Genomic DNA, 22021 nt, shown 5'->3' on the forward strand with positions numbered 1-22021 from the left:
TAGTAAACCGCAACAGATAAAGACTGATATTTTTTCTTTCGAATCTACATTCCGTAAGTATTTGTACATTAATTAAGAATAATAGGAAGCGAGATTCTCTTTTGTGTTGTTTAATATACATATTATGGTAAAAAATTCTTTCAAATGTGACGTTTCAGTGGCGTCCCAGTTCTGCCGTTTTAAATAATTGGACGTAAATGTGGAATACCTTAAGAAAAAAAAATCTTATTGATTATTATGACCACATAATTAATATGATTTGAAAACAAATAATGGGGACAACGCTTGTGTGATGGTGTTGTTTGTGGAGATGTGGTCTCAAAAATAAAAAAAACAACATATGTTGTTTGAAGTAATTGTGAGATTCAAGATAGAATGTAAATTCTCGCGTAATACTTCCATATAAGGTGCTGAAGCTTAGTTTTCAGGTCACATTACTCACAATATAGACAAATATAGTTTAATTACAACACGCAACTTTTGATGGTTTCATAAATGAAAATAACGAAAGCAAAGAGTTCTTCTTGAACAAAGGTTTTGAGGCAGACGTTTTGAACAGTGACGCTCATCAACAAAACAAAAATAATAGATTAACAAAAAAAGAAGATACAAAAAGTCGATGTTGTTGATGTTTTTATGGAAATACGCTCGAAGAATTTTAAGTGTCGTTATCGGTATTTTAAACTAATCGCGTGGGCCATTTCAAGCTCCTAGAATATACTGATAGAGTATCTAAGGTAAGGAAAGTCGGACACTCATATAAATTTAACAAAATTTGACATGTGACACAAAATATGGAGCTGAATACTGAAAAAAAAGTGGGGTTAAGTTTGAAGACAATCTATAAACAACCAAACTCATGGACGGAGTTCTATTCTTAGTTTCACACATATCTTTAGTTCGAGTCGTGTTCAGTCTTTCCACTACATCGAAAGTGTTATAAAAGTGCAATGATTTTACGGAGGACTCTCTAAATATTATCGGTAATAAATAAAGTAAGTGCATTTTATTTTCACCCCCCTATATATTTGCAAAAATTGAATTGTTAATGTCACTTCATAATTGATGGCTATTTGTTTTTACGGTCGAATTTAAATATAGAATTTTCGTCGTATTTGTTAGATTTTTTTTTTGCATACGAAAATTTAACAACTGCAAAATATATTCAAAAAAAAATCTATTTATTTTCAAACTTACGTATTCTGAACTTATTTATAATACACAAACGTTTATCATACAATTTTAGTGTTACTTCATTATGTGCCTTCGTAAATATTTATTTCTGCTTTATTAAATTCAATAAACAAATTAGCAAACATGCGTTATTTTATTTTCTTATAATAAAAAAAAACACGTATTGGAAAAAATTGTTTTATTTTGCAACATAAATATCGTGAAACAAAATTATCACATTCGCGAAATTAATCAATCAATTAATTAATTGAATTTAAGGAAACCGAATTTTTCTGTAAATTATTATTTTTGAGGTGTTTTCGGTTAGGCAACCAATTATACGAGATCCTTCATCTTATCTTCTTAATCCCTTTACAGTTGAATTGTTCGATTTGGCCTTGATAATTTGTTTATTTATATAAAGAAAAATAATTGGATGGCATTCAAATACAGGACAAGTTCGATATAAATAGACTGTATACAGGAGAAGCGTTTTAATTATGTCAATGAACAAATCGGACAAATGAAATTTATTAAATTGACACTGTCTTAAAAATCTCTTTTAAAAGCTATGTAAAAAACTGGGCAAAAGAGATTTTTTGTAAAATGGGAATTTATTTTTAAATTTAACTTGCAAAAAATTGTTTGAAAAATTTTGAACAACAGAATTTTTAAGAGTCCGAGAAATATGATGAATTAATATTTGAGCGTGAAATTGTCCTTTTCGGAGAAATGAAATGACAAAACGTGATTCAAACGAGTACGAGTATTATTCGTAAATACTGCCCACACATAAGTTAGATGATCTACCGAAGAAAATCATCTCGGTGATGGCAATTTCAATTTGGCAAAATTACAGATATTAATGCTTTTAATAATTTTTGTGAATAATGATATCCAGCTGTCATTGCTTGATACACCATTTATTGTTTGTCTATAAATATAAACGTGGAAGCGAATAATTTTACCGAGATGGATGGAGAACGTGTGTTTCTTACAATATGTAGTTAAATTTTGCTTGGACGTTTGTTTAAAACAAATCTCTTAAAATTTGAACGAGAAAAATGATCAATGGGTATTTCTTGAATCGGCAGAGAGACTCTTGAATATCGGTTGTTGTTTCAGAGGGGTCATAGGTGAACTGATCGGAATTGACCACAAGAGTCGCTCGAGAATGGCGGAGTTTCCCTACCAAAGCGGCTTCCAACCGGTCGAGGCTTGTATGCAGCGCGATGTAGATTATTGTGAGTTTAATGACGAGGACGAAATGGTGACGACCGAGCGCGAGTTAGCGGAGGACGCACAGTGGAAGAAAATACAACAAAACACCTTCACGAGATGGGCTAACGAGCATCTGAAGACTGTGGAAAAGCACATAGGAAACTTGGAGACTGACCTAAGTGACGGATTAAGATTAATCACCCTGATCGAAGTCCTAGCAGGAAAACGTCTGCCAAAACACAACAAGAAGCCCTCGTTTCGCTCGCAAAAACTAGAAAACGTTTCGGTGGCCCTCAAATTCCTACAAGACGACGAGGGAATTAGAATTGTTAATATCGGTGAGTGGACACCGGCCCTGCTCTACTCCGCTTCTTTCTCGAATTCCTGCGACCCTCCGGCCGACCACATACCGCGATTTCGCCTCTTTTTCTTTTCGCGTTGCCCGCAAAGAAACCTCAAAATTCCGGAAAACGCCGCGGCAGGAAATCTAAAAACCTACTATCGAAAACCGGATATTTGGAAATCACGCAATGGCACGCTTTTTCCCGCCAAAACGATTTCTGTAATCCGTAAACGTATTTGCTCAAGAACCGATCATTTACCTCCTAATCAATTATTTGCTTGCTTCTTATCTCGAATGTGACTAGTTGAAATTTACCGACTAAATGTAATGTGCTAAAAATAAAGTTCAACATCATCATAAACATTTTAAAAGACTGCAAATTAATTTGAACATTAGCACAACAAAAATGCCGATCGTCATCTATTTTTGATGATTTCGGTCTTGTCGGGGTTTTGTACAATTCACAGTTAGAAAATTGCAAACAATTCAAATTCAGGTGTCATATTTATAAATAAAACGAATCGGCAATGGAGTATCAACCATTTTTATAGCATTCGTTCAATTCTAAACAATAAACGGACGTTCAAGGCCAAAAAACGACAATTTCTAAACTCGTTTTCAACCTCTTCCGCAGCTCTATTCCAACCGATTTCTGTTAGAATCGAATCGGGTTTATTATTCCGTGATAAGGTCTGTTAAAAATCATTGTTTTCTTTGATCGAGCAGAGTGGTTTAATGTGAGAATTTGAATTTTATTAAGTGCCAAGAGGTCAAACGGGATCAATCTCTCGTTCCCAACATTGAATAAATTCATCGAGCCTGCAATAATAGTGTGATAAAATAGTGCACTAGATACAATAACTGACGTACACGCGTGATGTTTGCCTTCATTAACTGGGATAAAAATATTATTCTCATTGTTTGCAACAGTCTCCTCATTTTGAGAAATTCCTTGATAACACGAGATTTTTTATTGTCTTGTTTTGTTTCAATTAGTCCGGATCTCGGTCTCGATTCTTAAATTGTCATAATTATGCGAGCGCATTCTTGCACACGACAGACGCATTTTTTTTCTCCCCCCACCTCTCGTTCAACTGCAAACTTTTCTCTCAAAAAAAAATAAAAATTAAACCTTCACGCTTCCGAACAGTCAAAAACCGTCCAAAGAAATATGACTACATAATTATATGTAATTTTCTATATATACATTTGATGCTGCGTTTTGTGTGAATCAGGTGGGTTACGTAACGTAAAAATTGTACCTGATGACGTCATTCTTAATTAGCCTAGTTAAAAATGCAGTAAAAATGTTTTTGATTGGTCCCGTGAGGGACCTTGGACTCGGCAAAAATTTGTATCGTTAACGAATTTGATGCATCCCACAGTTGAAATCAAATTTCTGTTACTGATAAGAAATGTAATGTTTTTCAATCAATATTTACTCGTCGTGATTCAAAAGGTTAGGCATCCTCGAATAACGTAGTGTTAACTATTTGAAACCCACTTGTAGATCGTGTCAGTTTCCACAAAATTGAGTGTTTTATCATATATAAATAAGAAATGATTTTTGCAAAAATTACGTCACTAGGGGAAAGGAAACTGTTTTTTTTTGCAAATATTTTATTTACAGTTAACATATACGACGACTAAAAACACGGGAATTGTCCGAGTATAAGAGTAAATTGTAACAGACATGAATTTAAGTGAACATTTTTTAATTTAATAAAGTACACTTTTAATTATGTATGGTGAAATTGCTGGTTTTTATCTTAGTAGACCTCTTGTCCTTGTCAAACTGATCGCTGATAGTATGTATTTTGTGACATTTTTATCCAAAAATATCGAAAATAATTTCAAGTACATACCTACCTAAATACGTACAAAATAGTTAAAAGTCAAAAAAATTTCGTTTTGAATTGAAAGCACTTTAAGATCTTTGGTTGAGTTGTGTGCAAATAACAATAAAAATAAAATTGGTTTGTTTATTGCACAGAAATGTAACTGTTAAAACACGATTTTGTTTTTATCAAAGTTAAGATTAAAACTGACGGACAATGAAAGAATTTCCTGTTAATTGTTCAATACCCTACTTTCAATTGATACTCCGTTTGAAACTCTTGAAGGAAGTTGTAGTTGATGTTGTTATCGTTTTCCTTTTTCGATAAAACTATAATAGTAACGTAATAGTTTTGCAAAAGTATCGAACATGACATAATTAATTCCTCCGGTGTGATATTTGATGAATACAAAAATACCAAAGGTGTTCTCATGACAAATTCATGACTAAAATATTTCCTACGAATTCCAAGAAAGTCAGTGTGTATGTTCTTTGACGATTTGTAAAAGCGTATTTATAAAGGTGACATCATGCTTTGCTTAATCCATATTAGTCGCCTCGAGTCACATCCCAGAATGAGATAATTTTCAAAATGCATCAAACTTTCGTCGAATGCTGGACATAACACCTTATATTACATTATTTTTATTCGGAGGCTGACGCCATCGACCTTGTAATACTTTATCTCTTTTTGTTTATAGTCTCATTCGTTCGCTGTGGTCCATTAAAAAAAAATCAAAAATATTCGCTAATATAAATCACGAAAAAATGCAGTTGCAGTGCTACACGTACCTACGTGATTTGATTTTCTAATACCCGCTCCCATTTCTTTTTTTTTGAATTACAAAATTGCAGACGATCAATGTGCATCGATTAATTGAACATCGTTAGAAGTTATTGACATCAGTGACACATTGATAAGACGTCTATAAAAATGACATTGAAACCAATGTTACGTAAGATTTCTTTGAATCCAAGTCGGTTACTCCTCGAGCCGGACCAGTCGTCTGCTACATAAACGCTCTTTCATATATGGAAATAATTGCGATCTCTCTTCTACACAATTGTTCTCCTTGGCCGTCTATATAGACCCAGTTACACCATTCTACATTTCTCTATATGTCTCTCGAATAGAATAAACAAATCTCTAAATTTAGACGTTTTGCGATTTTTCCCCGTGAAACAGACGGCACTCTTTTAAACTTAATATATAATTAGTTGACACAACTAAATCAAATGCAGCCCAAATGCATAAATTGAATCGCATTTCTCGACTTTCTACAACGTAATGGTTATTCACCGCTAAAACAATCTCCTCTTATTGTTCTCTACTCTTCTAGCCAACTTCCATCCACTATTTATTCGTTTTCTGTTTCAGATTCAAGTCACATAGTAGATTGTAAATTAAAATTAATATTAGGTTTGATATGGACTTTAATTTTGCACTATTCTATATCTTTGCCCATGTGGGAGGGCGAAGACGATATGAACAACGGTGGCACCGAACCCACTCCAAAACAAAGGTACATCTTCACATCTTAACTTATTTACGATACTCAGCTTGTCAAAATTTCAGGCTGATGAATTGGATTCAAACAAAATTGCCAGACTTGCCGATACATAATTTTACAACCGACTGGAATGACGGTAAAGCTGTTGGAGCTTTGGTCGACGCCGTAGCCCCAGGTCTTTGTCCTGATTGGCCGGTAATTATGATCTGTACAGTTTATATAGTTAATTAAAAGAACTGCATTAGGATTGGGATCCGAAAGACTCCGTCGAGAATGCTTCTGAAGCAATGGGATTAGCAGACGATTGGCTTAATGTCCCTCAGTTAATTAAACCAGAAGAAATAGTTAATCCAAATGTTGACGAACAATCCATGATGACGTACTTATCGCAATTTCCTAATGCTAAACTGAAACAAGGAGCACCACTGCGACCAAGAACTAGTCCCAACAAGTAAGTATTGTTCTACAGATTAGACTAGCAGTGGAAAAAATATCGGAGCTGTATATATTGTTATTAATTAATTTTCTTTGTTTTAAATGTAGACTCCCCCCTCCTAGGTAAGTTTAGAAACGAGCGAAATCATTAACGCATTAATCCACAAGATTGGTTTTCTTATTTCAGAATAGATAACTAACATATTTCGAATTAATTTCGTGTGTTATCGCTGTTTGTAATCTTTTCAAATCCGCCAGGTTTTCATTGTGATTTGTTTTACATGTGGATTTTTTTTCAGAGTAAGGGTGTACGGTCCCGGAATTGAACCTTCTGGACCAGTTGTGGGAGCTCCTGCAAATTTTACAGTTGAAACGTTTTCAGCTGGTAAAGGCCAAGTTGACGTGATCGTAGAAAATCCCAGAGGACAGAAAGAACCTGTCGAAGTTAGATTTAACAACGACAGAAATTTGACGTATTCAGTCGCTTACACGCCTCAATCGGAAGGAAATCACAAGATAACTGTTAGATTTGCTGGACGAGAAGTCCCGAAAAGTCCGTACACGGTCAAAGTAGAAGGTCACGCAGGAGATCCATCGAAGGTCACAGCGGCTGGTCCTGGATTACAACCCGATGGGGTTTGCATTAACAGATCAACTTATTTCGACATTTCGACAAAAAGTACGTTTATTAGAATCGTATCGATCTGATGTTATATAGGTGATTAATTTTAGATGCAGGCAAAGGCGTCCCTGAAGTTATCATTTTGGACCCTTCGGGGAATAAAAACTCCGTCCCCGTCACAGTACGTCAGACAACTCAAGATATCTGGCGTTGCGATTATTTATCGCCAACTGTCGGTTTACATTCCGTTAATATTTTCTTTGCCGGACAACCCATTCCAAAAAGCCCGTACGGCGTGAGAGTTTCTCCTGTTTCTGATGCGAAGAAAGTGAGAGCAAGCGGTCGAGGCCTCCAACCTGCGGGAGTAAGAGTGAAAGACGACGCCGATTTCAAAATATTCACAGAAGGTGCCGGCGAAGGCTATCCAGACGTCCAGATCATAGGACCTGGAGGGATCAAAGAGCCCTGCAAGATCACAAAAATCGACGGAACTACTTACCACGCGGTGTATCATCCGATGAAAGAGGGCAGATACGTGGTGATGATAACTTTTGCCGGCCAGGAGATCTACAAGTCGCCCTTCGAAGTCAACGTCGGCCCTTACAAAGAAACGCTGATTCGCGCTTACGGACCCGGGTTGGTCGGCGGCGTCGTGGGTTATCCAGCTTTGTTCACTGTCGAAACCAACGGCGAAACTGGAGCACTAGGGTTCAGCATCCAAGGACCCTCCCAGGCAAAGATCGAGTGCCACGACAACGGCGACGGCTCAGCTGACGTAAGATATTATCCGACAGCCCACGGGGAGTACGCTGTTCATATTTTGTGCGACAACGAAGACATTCCGAGAAGCCCTCACATTGCTCAAGTTTTACCAAACACCGACTACTTCCCCGAGAAAGTCGAAGTTTACGGACCGGGAGTCGAACCTTCGGGAGTTCAAAAAGATGTCCCAGCTAAGTTCACCGTAGACACCAAAAAAGCAGGATCGGCACCTCTCGACGTCAGAGTCGTTGACGCCAATTGCAAACTCGTAGATGTCAAACTGACGGAAAAACCAGACGGAACAATCGAAGCTGTTTATGTACCCCACGAGGGAAACCGACATACAGTACAAGTCAATTATGGAGGAGTTGCCACGAAGAATTCACCTTTTAGAGTTTACGTGGGCGAGCCAGTGGACCCCTCGAAAGTTCACTGTTTTGGACCGGGAGTGCAGGATGGAGTCAAAGCCAACACTCACACTCATTTCAATATTGACGCAAGGTATATATATGATCGATTGTTCTTTTGACTTTACTTATCGCATTGTTCTCACAGGGAAGCCGGCGACGCTGATTTGGATGTGCATCTAGTGAATGAAGAGACTCGACAGGAAATTCCTGTTAAGTTAACAGACAACGGCGACAGAACGTATACAGTAGACTACGAAACTCATTTCACGGGAATTCATACAGTAACTCTACATTATGGCGGCGTCAGAGTACCCACTACTCCTTTGAAGTTTAAAGTGCACCCTAACGTTGACGTGTCGAAAATAAAAGTTGACGGCTTGGAACCGAGTAAGTAAAAATCGTCTTTCGTCTCTCTCCTTTCTTCTCTAACTATGTTGATGAATATAGCGGCTCCTGTGAATAGTTTGCAACAGTTCCGTGTAATCACGCAAGATGCAGGTAAAGCAGAATTCGCAATTTCAATAACTAGCCCTTCTGGAAGTAAAGTCAAAGCTCACGTTATCCCTACTCACGAGGGCTACTTAGTTAACTTCACCCCGACTCAGCTGGGGGAGTATTTACTCGGCATATCTTTCGGTGGCGAACCCATTTCTCACAGACCCTTCAGACTCACATGTCTGACAGGCAGCGATCCTTTGAAAGTAAAAGCTTCCGGTCCTGGCCTACACAGAGGAGTTGTAAACAGGCCGGCCGAATTCATGATAGATACTAGAGGAGCAGGTCAAGGTGGTTTAGGCGTTACAGTTGAAGGACCCTGCGAAGCTGCCATTAACTGTAGAGACAACGGCGATGGGACCTGTTCTGTTGCCTATTTGCCTACAGAAATCGGTGATTACGGAATTAATATAACTTTTAACGACCAGCATATTCCGGGTAGTCCATTTCAAGCGATCATTGTCCCAGAAGTCGACATGAACAAAATTAAAGTGTCCGGAAGCGGAATACAATTACACGGTAAAATGGTGTGCGTTTGAATGGTTACACCGTAGAAATATCCGCTGACCTAATAACTAAGCTGCCCACTATTGTTTTTTTGTTATTTGTTTCCATTTAACTATATTAATCGCATTTTGTTTTTGCATGCTGACAGGAGCGTCTTTATCCAACAGTGACACGATTGTTTGTTTTCAGGGGTTTTTGTTGACTCACCAACTGATTTCCTAGTTGATACTAGAGGTATTCCAAAAGCTGCCGATGACGGCATAGTTACTTGCACGATCACAAATCCATCGGGGGCTCAGACTGAGAACTTAATCACCCCTTTGTTGGACGGTACTTACAAAGTCAGTTACACACCTTTTGAAGAAGGTAGACACACTATCGACATATTTTACGATAACGTGCCGGTCCCAGGATCGCCGTTCATTGTTAACGTAAGAAGAGGCTGCGATGCCAAAAAATGTATAGCGTACGGTCCCGGATTGGAACAAGGGTATTTGAACAAATCGAACGTGTTTACGGTGGAAACGAAAGGTGAGATGGTCCGGGAGTTTTAAGAGAAACGATTTTTATTGGTGATGTTGAAGGTGCCGGAACTGGTGGTCTTTCTCTCGCGATTGAGGGTCCATCAGAGGCCAAAATGACGTGCAAGGACAACAGAGACGGTTCGTGCTCAGTCGAGTACATACCAACAGAACCAGGAGAGTACGATGTGGCGATCAAATTCGCCGATCAACACATTTCAGGCTCACCATTCAAAGTAGGTAAACTCCGTACTCTGATAGATTGTACGTTTTTTGACAGAAGACAGTATGGCGGGAATTAATCTGCAGGAATGCAACGGTTTTCTACATAACGTGAAACAATTGAGATGGAGAGTTTAGTATTTTTCACTGCTTTATGTTTTGGAACTAGAATTTAAAAACGTACAATCTATCACCGTACGGGTTTACAAGTTGTTCCTCACGGAGTGTTTTAAACGAGTACGTTCAAGGTTCAAGTCGTGCCGGACGTCGACGAAAAACTTGTGCGAGCTTACGGGCCTGGGTTGGAGCCTTCCAATTGCAGGTCAGGCATCCCGACCAAGTTTACCATTGACGCGTCGAAGGTAGGCCCGGCTCCCGTCGCCGTCAACATAACTTCCGACCAGAAGCCCCTGCCGAGAAGACCGGAAGTTAAGAACAACGACGACGGCACTTTCGAAGTTTCCTATGTACCTCCAAACGAAGGCGCTAATCTTAAAGCTCAAATAACTTACAACGGCAAAGACATCCCGAACAGTCCCTTCCCGATTAAAGTGAGGCCGAAAGTTGATCCCGAAAGAGTGAAACTGAGCGGACCCAGCATCGACGAGAATGGAGTACCAGCGTCGATCCCCACGACGATCAAAATCGACACAAGAGAAGCCGGTTTCGGGGACCTAGACGTCAAGATTTTGGTATGAGATTTGATTGTGGTGAGATGGGAGTTGGCAATTTGGTTGTAGGGTCCCGATGGTAACCCACGTCCGGTTAAAATCAGCGATAATGGAGACGGGACGTACAGTGCTACTTACGTTCCTGACGATTGTGGTAGATATAAAATCGACGTCAAATACGATGGCAAAGAAGTGACGGAGACGCCAATCCCGGTGCAAGCTTATGCCATTGGGAATGTAAGTTCGAGTGAGTTTGTTCGAGATTGTTTTCAATTTTATTGTATTATCTAGGCGGAAAAATGCAAGATCACCGAAGGATTAGAAAGAACTCTTTTTAGCGGAGAATCCTACTGCATTACTGTTAATACCGAAAATGCAGGCACAGGAGCTGTGACTTGTAGAATTAGGTCGACCAGTGGAAGGTAGAAGTCTTGGTGAATGGAGATTTCGCCACGTTATATATTTTTTGTTGTTCCAGCGATTTGGACATCAACATAGTGGATAACGGCGACGGGACCGTCAACATTTACTACAGCGTAAAAGATGCAGACGACTACACCATCAATATCAAATTCGGTGGTCAACCGATTCCTGGTGGCTTCTACACATTTACGGTGAGTTAACAGACATCAATTCAAATATTTACCCGTTTACTTTGATTCGACTAACGTTGTTTGAATTATATATTAATAGAATGTTTTCGGAACGCTTAAGAGCGCAGCTCTAATAGTACGAGTTTCAGTTTGACACTTCTTTAAAAATACAAATTTATTTTTGGACCACACACACGAGAGAAAGATCCGACTATCAAAATTTTACATGCACATGTGTCTAGAGATGTGACTTGTGCCTTCTCATGTTTATGAATCATAACTGCTTCGGAACTTGGTCGTGCGAATCGAAAATAATTATTTTTGCTACTTTTCGATCTTATTCATTTGACAATCGTTTCCGAATTGTTACAAATTTTAATTGCGCATTCACGAACGGTTTCAAGGTTCACTTTGCTAAATTTGACTTTACTGTATGTATAATATTGACCGGACACAGGACTAGATGCGCCATTCAGTACAAATTTTATGTGAAGTCCTACTTAATTGTCGACGGCCGAGGGTACCTACTTTTATTAATTGGAAGCGCCAGTTTAAAAATAACCGGCTATAACGATCTAATTTTGTTAATAGATTTTTATTTAACTTAGACGATGTAAATAAACAACTTCTTTGACTACATATTTTTAGTCGGGAAGTAATAATAGTGACAATTTGGAGACTTCTGTAATTTTTATTAGTGACCCTATTTATGGTTGGAACGAATTAAAAATAAAAAAATTGTAATTTTAACTTAAAATTCATTGAGCTTCCAATTATTTTGGCATCCAAATATATTCTCAGCATCATTTAATGTGTTCCTTCAGAAAATTATTAATTTTTAGTGGCGCATTCACATTTGAAACAGTTTTTTTTTTGCAAACATTTTTTGAACTTATTATCGAATTCGAGATTGTTTTTGATCTGGTGAACTTTTATTATAGCTTATCATCTGAAATATCTTGAATTTTTGGCTGCCGGTATATCTTGGTGTGGACAATTCTATCGTCATAATTCCCCCCACCAATAAGCGTCGGGACCATCGCCCCACCCCCTACTTTATTCCTAGAAATTAAATTTATTTCACATTTTATGACAATAGATTAATATTTACGTAATCGGGGTAACTGTTACCGTCCCATTTGTTCGAGTGTCTTGTACAGTTGCGTCATTTTAAGAACAAAACGTGTCGCAAGAACTGTCGTCCATTGTCTCATATTACCAATTTTTGATTAAATTTATATTGGCGGAGACAATCGAAAATAGCCGATCTCTTGAGAGAGCACCCACCAGATTTTGAATTTCTATATGCATGTAATTTAATTGTCTTCAGTCTTGTGAACGCATCTGTACCGTGGTTGCCGAAGAAGGTATGTCCTTCCGCATTTTTATTTTCATGCATAACCATTTAAAACGCCTACTGCAATTTTCGATTAAAAGAAAATCAAATTTATTCAATAACTAATTTAATCAAACAATTTTTTTTCGAAATTATTAGATGTATTCAATTGCTTGCAACTATTACCCACCATCGTCACATATCTGTTCAGATATGTTCCTAAATTCAATTTGCCGGCCAAATAAATATTTTTACAACACATGTTTAATAAAAATTTTCAATTTTCTTCTAAAAGAAAATAAAGCTTCCTCAAAATAGCTCGTTAATAGCTGCATTTCCAGACGTTCCAGCAACTGTCGTTTATTCCAGTTTTGTTATTTGTGATTTGCTCAAATTATACATAGTTTCTATTAATAAAAAAAATAAGGAGAAGTCTTTAGTACAATCGAGAATATTTTGTCATTTTTTCCATGTCGTGATTTGTCCAAGTGTCAACGACTAATATATGATTATGTTTTTTTTTTATATATAGCTGCCAGTTTATGTGCCCCTAATTCGTTGACCTCTCAAATTCAGATTTGATACATTGAAAACACTTTTTCATTTTTTCACAATACATTGCACAAAATCTGCGTCGTTTGTGAAGTCAGAATAATTCTGTGTTTACAGTATTCTGATAGGTAATTTGTGCTAAAATGCCAACTGCTATGCTTAAAGGAATTTTTATACGTTGAATTTAAAAACTGAGACAGTGTTTATATAATAATGCTCACAATAAAACAGATCCGTTAATATTTTAGAAAATACATACGAATAAAATTATATTTTTAGCTTATTACCCTAAATCTAATTTTACATTTGGACTTCTTCGGATGTTAAAACTATTCCAATAAAATACGAGTTCCTGTTCCTAAAATAATTTCGAAACAACTAGTTAAAAAGGCAGTGATGAATTGGTCAATTAATTTGTGCAAAGCATGCTTGTAATTTTTTCTGTATAAATGATTAATTACTTCGGAGCAATTAATAGGAGCGTTTGAAAAAAAATCACACGAAATTGGAGCCAACGAAACAAAAATTTCTGCCGTGCCACTAAAATTGTACGACGACAATCTGACTGAGATATGGCGGGCAGGTGGAGCACTAATAAATAGCACTTGGATATTCTTTTTATCTAAACTCACCTACATATATACAATTATAAAGCGCCGTAATTTTATGTGTTTTACATAATGTTACACGACTGTCGTCAAGTTATTCGAAGTAAAAAACTTGATTGATTGATGAAATCAGTCACGCGTCTCGATTCATTTATTTTTCTTATTTTTCAAACTCACGGATGCCAGAAACTTACACGATTTTAAAGTGTAAGACTAACGACTTCTTTTCAATATCAATTTATATTTTTTTCCGTTATCAGTAGGTGTAGAGATCTGATTTTTTTGTACACTCGTAGAACTTGATGTGGTTGTAAGTTGTAAACTCAGCTAACTACATATTAGGTACGATCTCATGAATAGGATCAATTCGCGATATTTTGCTTTGCGTTGGAAGAAGTTATCAGAAAAAGTTGTTCAGATACCAATTTTGATTTTTTGATCTTGATTTTTTAGTTATTTTCCGTGGTTCATTGTTTCAAAAATTACTCGTAGTTTGTGTTTGAATATTTGTTTAAATTTGCATGAAATATGAAGCAAAATATGGAAAATTGGTCCTATTCGCGAGATCGCAGTTGCCTGTTTAGTATCTCAAAAAAATGCATCTCATGAAGGTCTACGACTGTGCTAAAATTCAGATCAGAAAATACAGATAACGAAAATACCAGTCTGTCTCCATCTTATATAGGGTGATTCTGAAATAAGTTGGGAAAAAAAAAGTGGAGTATCCTTGACACAAAATAATTCTGCTTAATTGACTTTTGGAGCTGAAATCAAAAGGATGGAAATTACTCTATATCTTTGTATTTTCGACGCTTATGAATAGGGAAAATTTGTCCGAATTTGTTCACTTCATTAGCAACCATTGTTACATCAACTCCACAAAAGTCCTAGGTGCACACTGCTTTGTAAATATTTCTATGGAAATGATCGAGAGGAGTAATGTCATACGTAAATATTAAAGTTTGTGACTGACGGGCACCTTTTACCTTTGATTATTGTTGTTGCTAAACCACCAAGATAATTAGGTAATCGTCTTTAACTCAGCAGAGTACTAGCAATTTCGACCAAATTTTCAATCATTTGTATTTCGAAAAGGAAAAAACTTTAATAAGAAAATGTCTGTCTATGTCTTCTTCTCATCATCACCAATTATCGGTTTTTCTTTAAAAAACGTACTTCAGAATCATCCTGCATGTAAAATTATTTATTTTAAATCTATCAAATGGATAGGGAGTAGTTGACGAAAATTGAAACGTGGCTTTATCGACGAATATCTTCCCTGAGTACGAAAATGTCGCAAAACCGAAAATACACGCTTCTATTTTAAATTAATAGTTTCTGAAATCTGTGTTTAATTACGGCTCGTGTTTGTGTTTGGACATTATATGGCTAATAATATCGCGAAGCTAAAGTATGCGCCGTTGTTGCAAATCAACTTACTAAAGCTAGAAATGCTAATTACATTTACCTATTTATAGAGTGATTGTGTATCGCGATCTGAAAATGTAGAACGAAGTAAATGAGCAATTACGAGCCGCAGTAAATTCATTTATGTGCAACTTATTAATTACTTTTTACGAAGCAAGATTCGCTCGTCTTGCACTAAATTTAATCGTTTAGTATCGATGTAAAAAAACAAGTTAAGCTCCCAAGTATTAATATGTTAATATAAAACAGGTGGTCACGACAATATAATCCTTTAAGTATTTCCAAATGACAATTAATGTAAATTTCGAAAAATATACGACACGTTTAATTTTTTTTTAGCAGTCGAGATTTTGTTTACTCGAGGATCAGTTGCACAAAGCGATTTAAAAACAGACAATGGAAGAACATTGTGATAGTTGCCAGTTCACATATTTTGGCGATACCTCCGTTCAATTATTACATTGTACAGTCGTTGTGGAACGTACTGGTCAAGTTTCGAACAATTAACTTTAAATAAATGCAACAAAACACTTAAATCATCAGGGGAATGAATTGTTTTCAACTGAAGAAATTGTTTGTGGTTTTTTTGCCAGAAACATGCTGTCGCCGAGTAAACATAATGAATAAAGAATTACATAACACAAGTTGAAATTTTTCACAATTGAAGATACAACCGTTTTATTTATTATTTTATGAAATGGCTTTTTGCAAGTCGACGTTTAGAGTAATCAAAAAGAATTTTGGAAATTATTTGTGAGCGAGAGAGATTCTGAATTGCGAATGCAAATTGATGGGTCACGAGAACACGTAGGAATTGAAACTGTTCACTGCCGATTAAAACCGGGAGATGTTTTGGCATAAATGTGTCGTTCCAATTTCCAATTTGTAGGAATCACAGCAGATATGCAATTGCATCAGTTCGTGTAAAATGAAGAATCACACGACACTGTTACAAAATATAAATCTTGCGTTGAAGATTTGGACGTCAGAATTGGACTCGTCACTTTTAATTATTTTATGCTTTATTTCTACTTTTATAGGCTGAGGAAGTGAGCAAATCGGAGAAAACCAGCGTAAGCCATTCACAGACCGATTCAGTTGTAAAGAAGACATCCTCACAGGCCAAGCAGACCTTCAGACCTCTAAACTTCGACAATATACCACTACCTAGTACTGGAGGACACGTCACAGGTAATACATTTTATTTACACAAAATTCTTAATTAGCCCCAATCTATTTTAAAACGTGCATTTTCGATAAAACGTAGAATTTTGTCGGCATCTCTCGAAATAAGGACAACCGTTCCGACACGAGGATGCACATTTTCTAATGATTTATATGGAAAGTTACAACAAAGTAAGCCGATATGTTTTCGGAATATTTGGAATTCTGTCTTGCCACACATTAACAACTTTTTCGTTACAAACTAATTTTTACGCCACGACATCTTTCGATATTTTTAGATAGATATTAAACACCTTATTTATTTCTTGCACTCAGCTGTCTCTGCACGCTCATTAATTCGAATCCTACCCCAAAAATCAAATCCGAGCGCAGTTGCAGCCGAAATTCATGCGAGTCGCGTCACATAAAAAATTGCCAATCAAAAAAATGTTTTCGTGGTTAAATATTCCAAAAGTACCGGACGCGACTTGGCCGGAATTTTCCACACTTTATATCGAGCATCCCAAGACTATTACGTACTCAGAAATCGATCGCGAAGAATTTCCGGTGGTTTACAGGAACGTACCTTCTTTACCCGTCGGTGGTAGAGGTTTTGGACTGGACTTTACACCACTGACTTTTCTCTCTTGTTTTTCTGTCTACTCTCATCAAGGTAAAGACGAAGTCCTCTTTGTATTTTAGTAGCGTTAAGGTGTAAGTTGTGTGCGGTTTTTGGATGGGTTTCTTATTGCAGCCGAGATCAAGATGCCTAGTGGAACCGTGGACAAACCAGTGATCGAAGACAACCACGACGGTACCGTTTCCATCAGGTACGATCCCCGCGAGGAAGGTCTTCACGAGTTAGCGGTGAAATTCAACGGGGAACACGTCCAGGGTTCTCCTTACAAGATCCACGTCGACTCCATCAGCTCCGGTTATGTAACAGCCTACGGTCCCGGTTTAACTCATGGAGTGTCAGGTGAACCTAGCAATTTCACCATCTCGACGAAAGGTGCCGGCGCTGGCGGTCTTTCGATGGCCGTGGAGGGTCCCAGCAAGGCCGAGATCAGCTGTCACGACAACAAAGACGGTACCGTCTCCGTTTCCTACTTGCCGACAGCTCCGGGCGAGTACAAGATCTCTGTGCGATTCGGCGACAAACACATCAAGGGGTCGCCGTTCAACGCGAAGATCACCGGGGAAGGCCGCAAACGCAACCAAATCTCGGTGGGTTCTTGCAGCGAAGTCTCGCTACCGGGAAAAATCTCCGACGCCGATATTCGATCACTGAACGCCTCTATCCAGGCCCCGAGCGGCCTAGAAGAGCCGTGCTTCCTTAAACGGCTACCAACTGGCAACATCGGTATCTCGTTCACTCCCAGAGAAATCGGAGAGCACGTCGTCTCCGTTAAAAAATTGGGCAACCACATCACCAATTCACCCTTTAAAATCAACGTCTGCGAAAGAGAAGTGGGTGATGCACGCAAGGTTAACGTCTCCGGTAACGCTCTGAAGGAAGGCAAGACTCACGTCCAGAACACGTTCAACGTCGACACCAGAAACGCCGGATTCGGTGGTCTTTCGCTCTCCATCGAAGGACCCAGCAAGGCTGAGATCCAGTGCAATGACAACACCGACGGCACCTTGAATATCTCATACAAACCGACCGAACCTGGTTACTACATCGTCAACTTAAAATTCGCCGATCATCATGTTAACGGATCTCCGTTTACGGTCAAGGTTGGTAGAATTTTTTGTGTTTTGGTGGTTCACGCGAAGGGTGCGTTGTAGGTGACCGGCGAAGGCACCAACAGACAGAGGGAAAAGATCCAAAGGCAAAGAGAAGCTGTTCCGATCACCGAAGTGGGCAGCCAGTGCAAGCTCACCTTCAAAATGCCCGGTAGGTCGCGGAAATTGAAACCGCGTCGAATCTGGATATTAAAATAGAGACCGGATTCGACGCGTCGTACGAAATGGACGAGCTGATCGTGATTTTGTTCAGGAATCACATCATTTGATCTGGGCGCGACCGTCACCTCTCCCGGGGGTGTGACCGAAGACGCGGTGATCAACGAAGTACAAGATGGCCTGTACGCCGTCCACTTCGTCCCGAAAGAGTTGGGCGTGCACACCGTGTCCGTCAGGTACAAGGACATCCACATCCCTGGTAAATTGAGCGTATCGAGAGAAGTTTCGGTCGTAAAAGGTCGGTTTAAGGTTCTCCATTCCAATTCACCGTTGGTCCGTACCGCGACCACGGCGCCCATCTGGTCAAAGCCGGCGGGGCCGGGTTAGAGCGCGGCGAGCAAGGCGAACTCAACGAGTTCAACGTATGGACCAGAGAAGCTGGTAGCGGCCAACTTGCCATTTCCGTTGAAGGACCCAGTAAAGCCGAAATTAACTTCACCGATCGTAAAGACGGCTCGTGCGACGTCTCATATCGTGTCTCCGAACCAGGCGAGTATTTAGATCTAGAATATTCACACAAATCATCTCGTACACGTCCAGATTGGCACAAATTTAATGCGTGGGTGGTACCGGAAACTTCGTTCTTTTTGTATTATTTTCGCCCGTCTTTTAACGACCGCAAATATCTTCACACTTTCTCAGTTCAGACGACAGATGTCGCAACGTATCAAAAAGGTTACACGGGTCGTTGGGAACCCCACACGAGGGAAGTGTATTGTTGGTTGCATATACGACCTGATAAATATTTATGCCGCCTCGCCTCTTTCGACGTGAGAATCATTTTTAAATGGATTGGGCGAAATTTTGGCAGGCAGCGCGAGAGCGGTGTATTTTTGGAGAATGACAAACAATCATGTGAATGAAGTTTGTGGGCACTTCCTATTTTGAAATATGTCCAGTTAAATTATTTAAGTCACTTCGGTAGCTCATGACAAATGAAGTGTCCGTTCGTGTGCACAACCGCCCCCCGATCGCGATCATTTTACGGGAATCCCGTGTTCGTTGAATTCGATACGTTGTGAAATTGAATTTTGCGTTTTTGTGCAAATTTGGCAAAAATCGCGGAAGAGCAGTCGACGAAGTAAGAGTGCATTATATTTGTACAAATATATTTACCGAGTTTATTTTTACTTGGCAACGATCCAACTCGAAATTTTGTGGCATGTTTCAAAGTGTGTTACGCTGTGACAAAAAAATAACTTCAAGGTAGTTTTCAAAGTTAAATTTAGAAGATTGAATCATATATTTAATAGTTAGTAAGATATTTTTCATATGACTAAAGTAGTCTGCAAATATATGCCTGTTCCCGTCGACGAGTCAATGTTTCTTTTATTGTTGTGACAATAAAAAAATGTACAAAGTGTGCCACGAGATAAATTTAAACCCACCACCCTCGTCTGTTGAAAATGAAGGTGCTCACAATCGAGTTTTTTTTATTGGTGAATTGGTAACAGTTGGTTTTGTGTGACAGGTGAATACCGTATTGGATTGAAATTCAACGACGAGCATGTGCCAGATTCACCCTTCAAGGTTTACATTTCTCCGGCCGTGGGAGATGCCCATTTGCTCGAGGTGATACAGTTCCCCGAGGGTTACATTCAAGCGGACAAACCGTCCCAATTCATTGTACGCAGAAATGGTGCCAAGGGCAACCTCGACGCCAAGGTAATCATTATTCACCCGAACAAAAGAAATAATAACAAAACACACTTTGCACGTTATTTTTCATTGCGAACTGCCGGTTGTGCCTTATGCCAACTCGACAAGTGTGACTGTTTCACACAAAAACATAAACAAAAACCCAAAACAAACAATCCGAGCGAACGAATTTCCACAATAGCACCGTTGACAACTGGTGGTTCGTAAGTTATTGCACAGGATGCGGTAGCGATTTTGCTCTTGGTCAACTAAACCGCACCTTGCATTTGCTCGTTGCAGATCATCGGTCCTTCTGGCCACGAAGATGATTGTTTCGTTCAAATCATCGACATGGAAGAATACTCCGTACGTTTCATGCCTCGTGAAAATGGCATTCACAAGATCCACGCCAAGTTCAACGGAGTACACATCCCCGGCTCACCTTTCAGCGTGAAGGTGGGCAAAGACACTGCCGACCCAGCTGCCGTTCACGCTGCCGGTGCGGGACTCGCTGATGTCAAAACTGGTAGTCGCACACGTGACTCGACTCAAATTCATTAATCACTTAAATAAAACTTTTAAGGGGCTAAAACTGACTTCATTATCGATACTGTCAATGCTGGAGCTGGTACTTTGGCCGTTAATATCGACGGGCCGAGCAAGGTCTCCATGGATTGCACGGAAGTCGAGGAGGGGTATAAAGTGAGGTACACTCCACTGGCCCCTGGGGACTACTACATCAGTATTAAATATAACAACAATCATATTGTGGGTTCGCCGTTCAGAGTTACAAGCACAGGTGAATTGCGGTGGGTTTTGCGATTGGCGTCAGTTATTAACGGTAAAATTGTAGGTGATGCCAAAGTCGCCGACATCGGTGGCCAAGAGTCGTCCTCGGTGGTGGTAGAAACAACTGCAAAGGTCGGAAAAGGTCTTTCCAACTCCAAAGGAACTGTCTTGCCTCATTTCAAGAGTAACGCGTCGAAAGTATCTTCCAAAGGTCAAGGCTTGAAGAAGGCTTATTTAGGCAAACAAAATCAATTCACTGTCTCCTGCCAAGATGCTGGTTAGTTATACACGGACACACTTGGAATCATTGTTAATTTTAATCCACCCCGTGAAACATCATCAGATAAGAATCAATTAATAGGTGGTCTTCGATTGACAAATTTGCACGTCTTTTGTTATTTTTGATCTGACAAACTGTGATTCCAATTTTATATTTTCAGGTGGTGGCGTAGCGTCAAATAAATTTGGGAGTCATTAACAGAAGTTAATTCGTAGGTTAATTCTGGTCTTAATTGTCACATTAGAACAATTGAAAATTAAAAAAAAAACGTTCAGGTTAGAATTCAATCTAACCCGAAAAGTGTACAACGAAAAATCTGGAATAAAATAGATGTGACAGTTGTACGAGTTGACTTTTGTTTGTTGTGGTTGTGGCTAAGCAGACTCCCAAATTTTTTCATGAAGTAAAACTTGATGACTTACCGATTGGTTTCCAGGTACTAACATATTGTTCGTTGGCGTTCACGGGCCGAAGGGACCTTGTGAAGAAGTCTACATTAAACATCAAGGCCGCAACCTGTACGCCGTGAGTTACGTTGTACGAGAAAGAGGAGATTACATAGTCATTGTTAAATGGGGAGACGATCATATTCCAGGTTCTCCATTCAAAGTGGAAGTTTAAATTTTCTAGATGTTAAAATCTATTTTAAGTACTATTAATGATTTGTCATTACCTTCAGTAACATCAAAGAAATTAGTTTTTTTGTAAATATTTTACCTCAAAATTTTTTCATGAAACTCCTCTATATAGTGCCTTATTTTAATATCGAGTATAATTTTTATCAATATGTAGTAAGTTATTCTTAAAACATAAATAGTAATTTTCTTATATGCAACAGTTGTTTTATCATACTGCTGGTATTTTTTTTTCAGTTAAAGTTCTTTTACTACAATAAATTTATGCATAAATAAGAGTTTGTGATTAACCCGTTCCCC

The 22021-nt window shown here is 38.6% G+C and overlaps 1 protein-coding gene across 6 annotated transcripts; it reads left to right on the forward strand.

Annotated features, from left to right (window-relative positions):
* The first annotated feature begins 843 nt into the window (after nucleotides 1-843).
* Nucleotides 844-21999, forward strand: cher (filamin-A). Of its 6 annotated transcripts, XM_069060594.1 has the most exons (26): nucleotides 2223-2248; nucleotides 2299-2732; nucleotides 5953-6097; nucleotides 6151-6280; nucleotides 6331-6536; nucleotides 6629-6643; nucleotides 6820-7199; nucleotides 7253-8405; nucleotides 8460-8701; nucleotides 8762-9328; nucleotides 9506-9847; nucleotides 9901-10073; nucleotides 10308-10751; nucleotides 10800-10967; nucleotides 11022-11152; nucleotides 11209-11344; nucleotides 16288-16438; nucleotides 17166-18151; nucleotides 18203-18311; nucleotides 18414-18578; nucleotides 18629-18868; nucleotides 19851-20044; nucleotides 20318-20543; nucleotides 20601-20816; nucleotides 20871-21083; nucleotides 21523-21999. In XM_069060594.1, the coding sequence occupies exons 1-26, from the start codon at nucleotides 2238-2240 to the stop codon at nucleotides 21705-21707; spliced, it is 7362 nt and encodes a 2453-aa protein (XP_068916695.1). In that variant the 5' UTR covers nucleotides 2223-2237; the 3' UTR covers nucleotides 21708-21999. The 6 variants fall into 6 exon arrangements, with proteins under 6 accessions (XP_068916696.1, XP_068916695.1, XP_068916693.1 ...); XM_069060595.1 differs by lacking the exon at nucleotides 2223-2248 and adding an exon at nucleotides 844-995 and having other exon boundaries at nucleotides 20601-21083; XM_069060592.1 differs by having other exon boundaries at nucleotides 20601-21083.
* The last annotated feature ends 22 nt before the right edge of the window (nucleotides 22000-22021 follow it).

The sequence above is a fragment of the Tenebrio molitor genome, chromosome X (genome assembly GCF_963966145.1).
Source record: "Tenebrio molitor chromosome X, icTenMoli1.1, whole genome shotgun sequence".
Lineage (NCBI taxonomy): Eukaryota > Metazoa > Arthropoda > Insecta > Coleoptera > Tenebrionidae > Tenebrio > Tenebrio molitor.

Bases quoted from the DNA above. Each gene is read 5' to 3' on its own strand.
- cher (XM_069060592.1), top strand. The intron at 16,439-17,165 runs GTAATACATTTT...TTCTTATTGCAG, and splicing joins TACTGGAGGACACGTCACAG to CCGAGATCAAGATGCCTAGT. The intron at 20,045-20,317 runs GTAATCATTATT...TGCTCGTTGCAG, and splicing joins AGGGCAACCTCGACGCCAAG to ATCATCGGTCCTTCTGGCCA.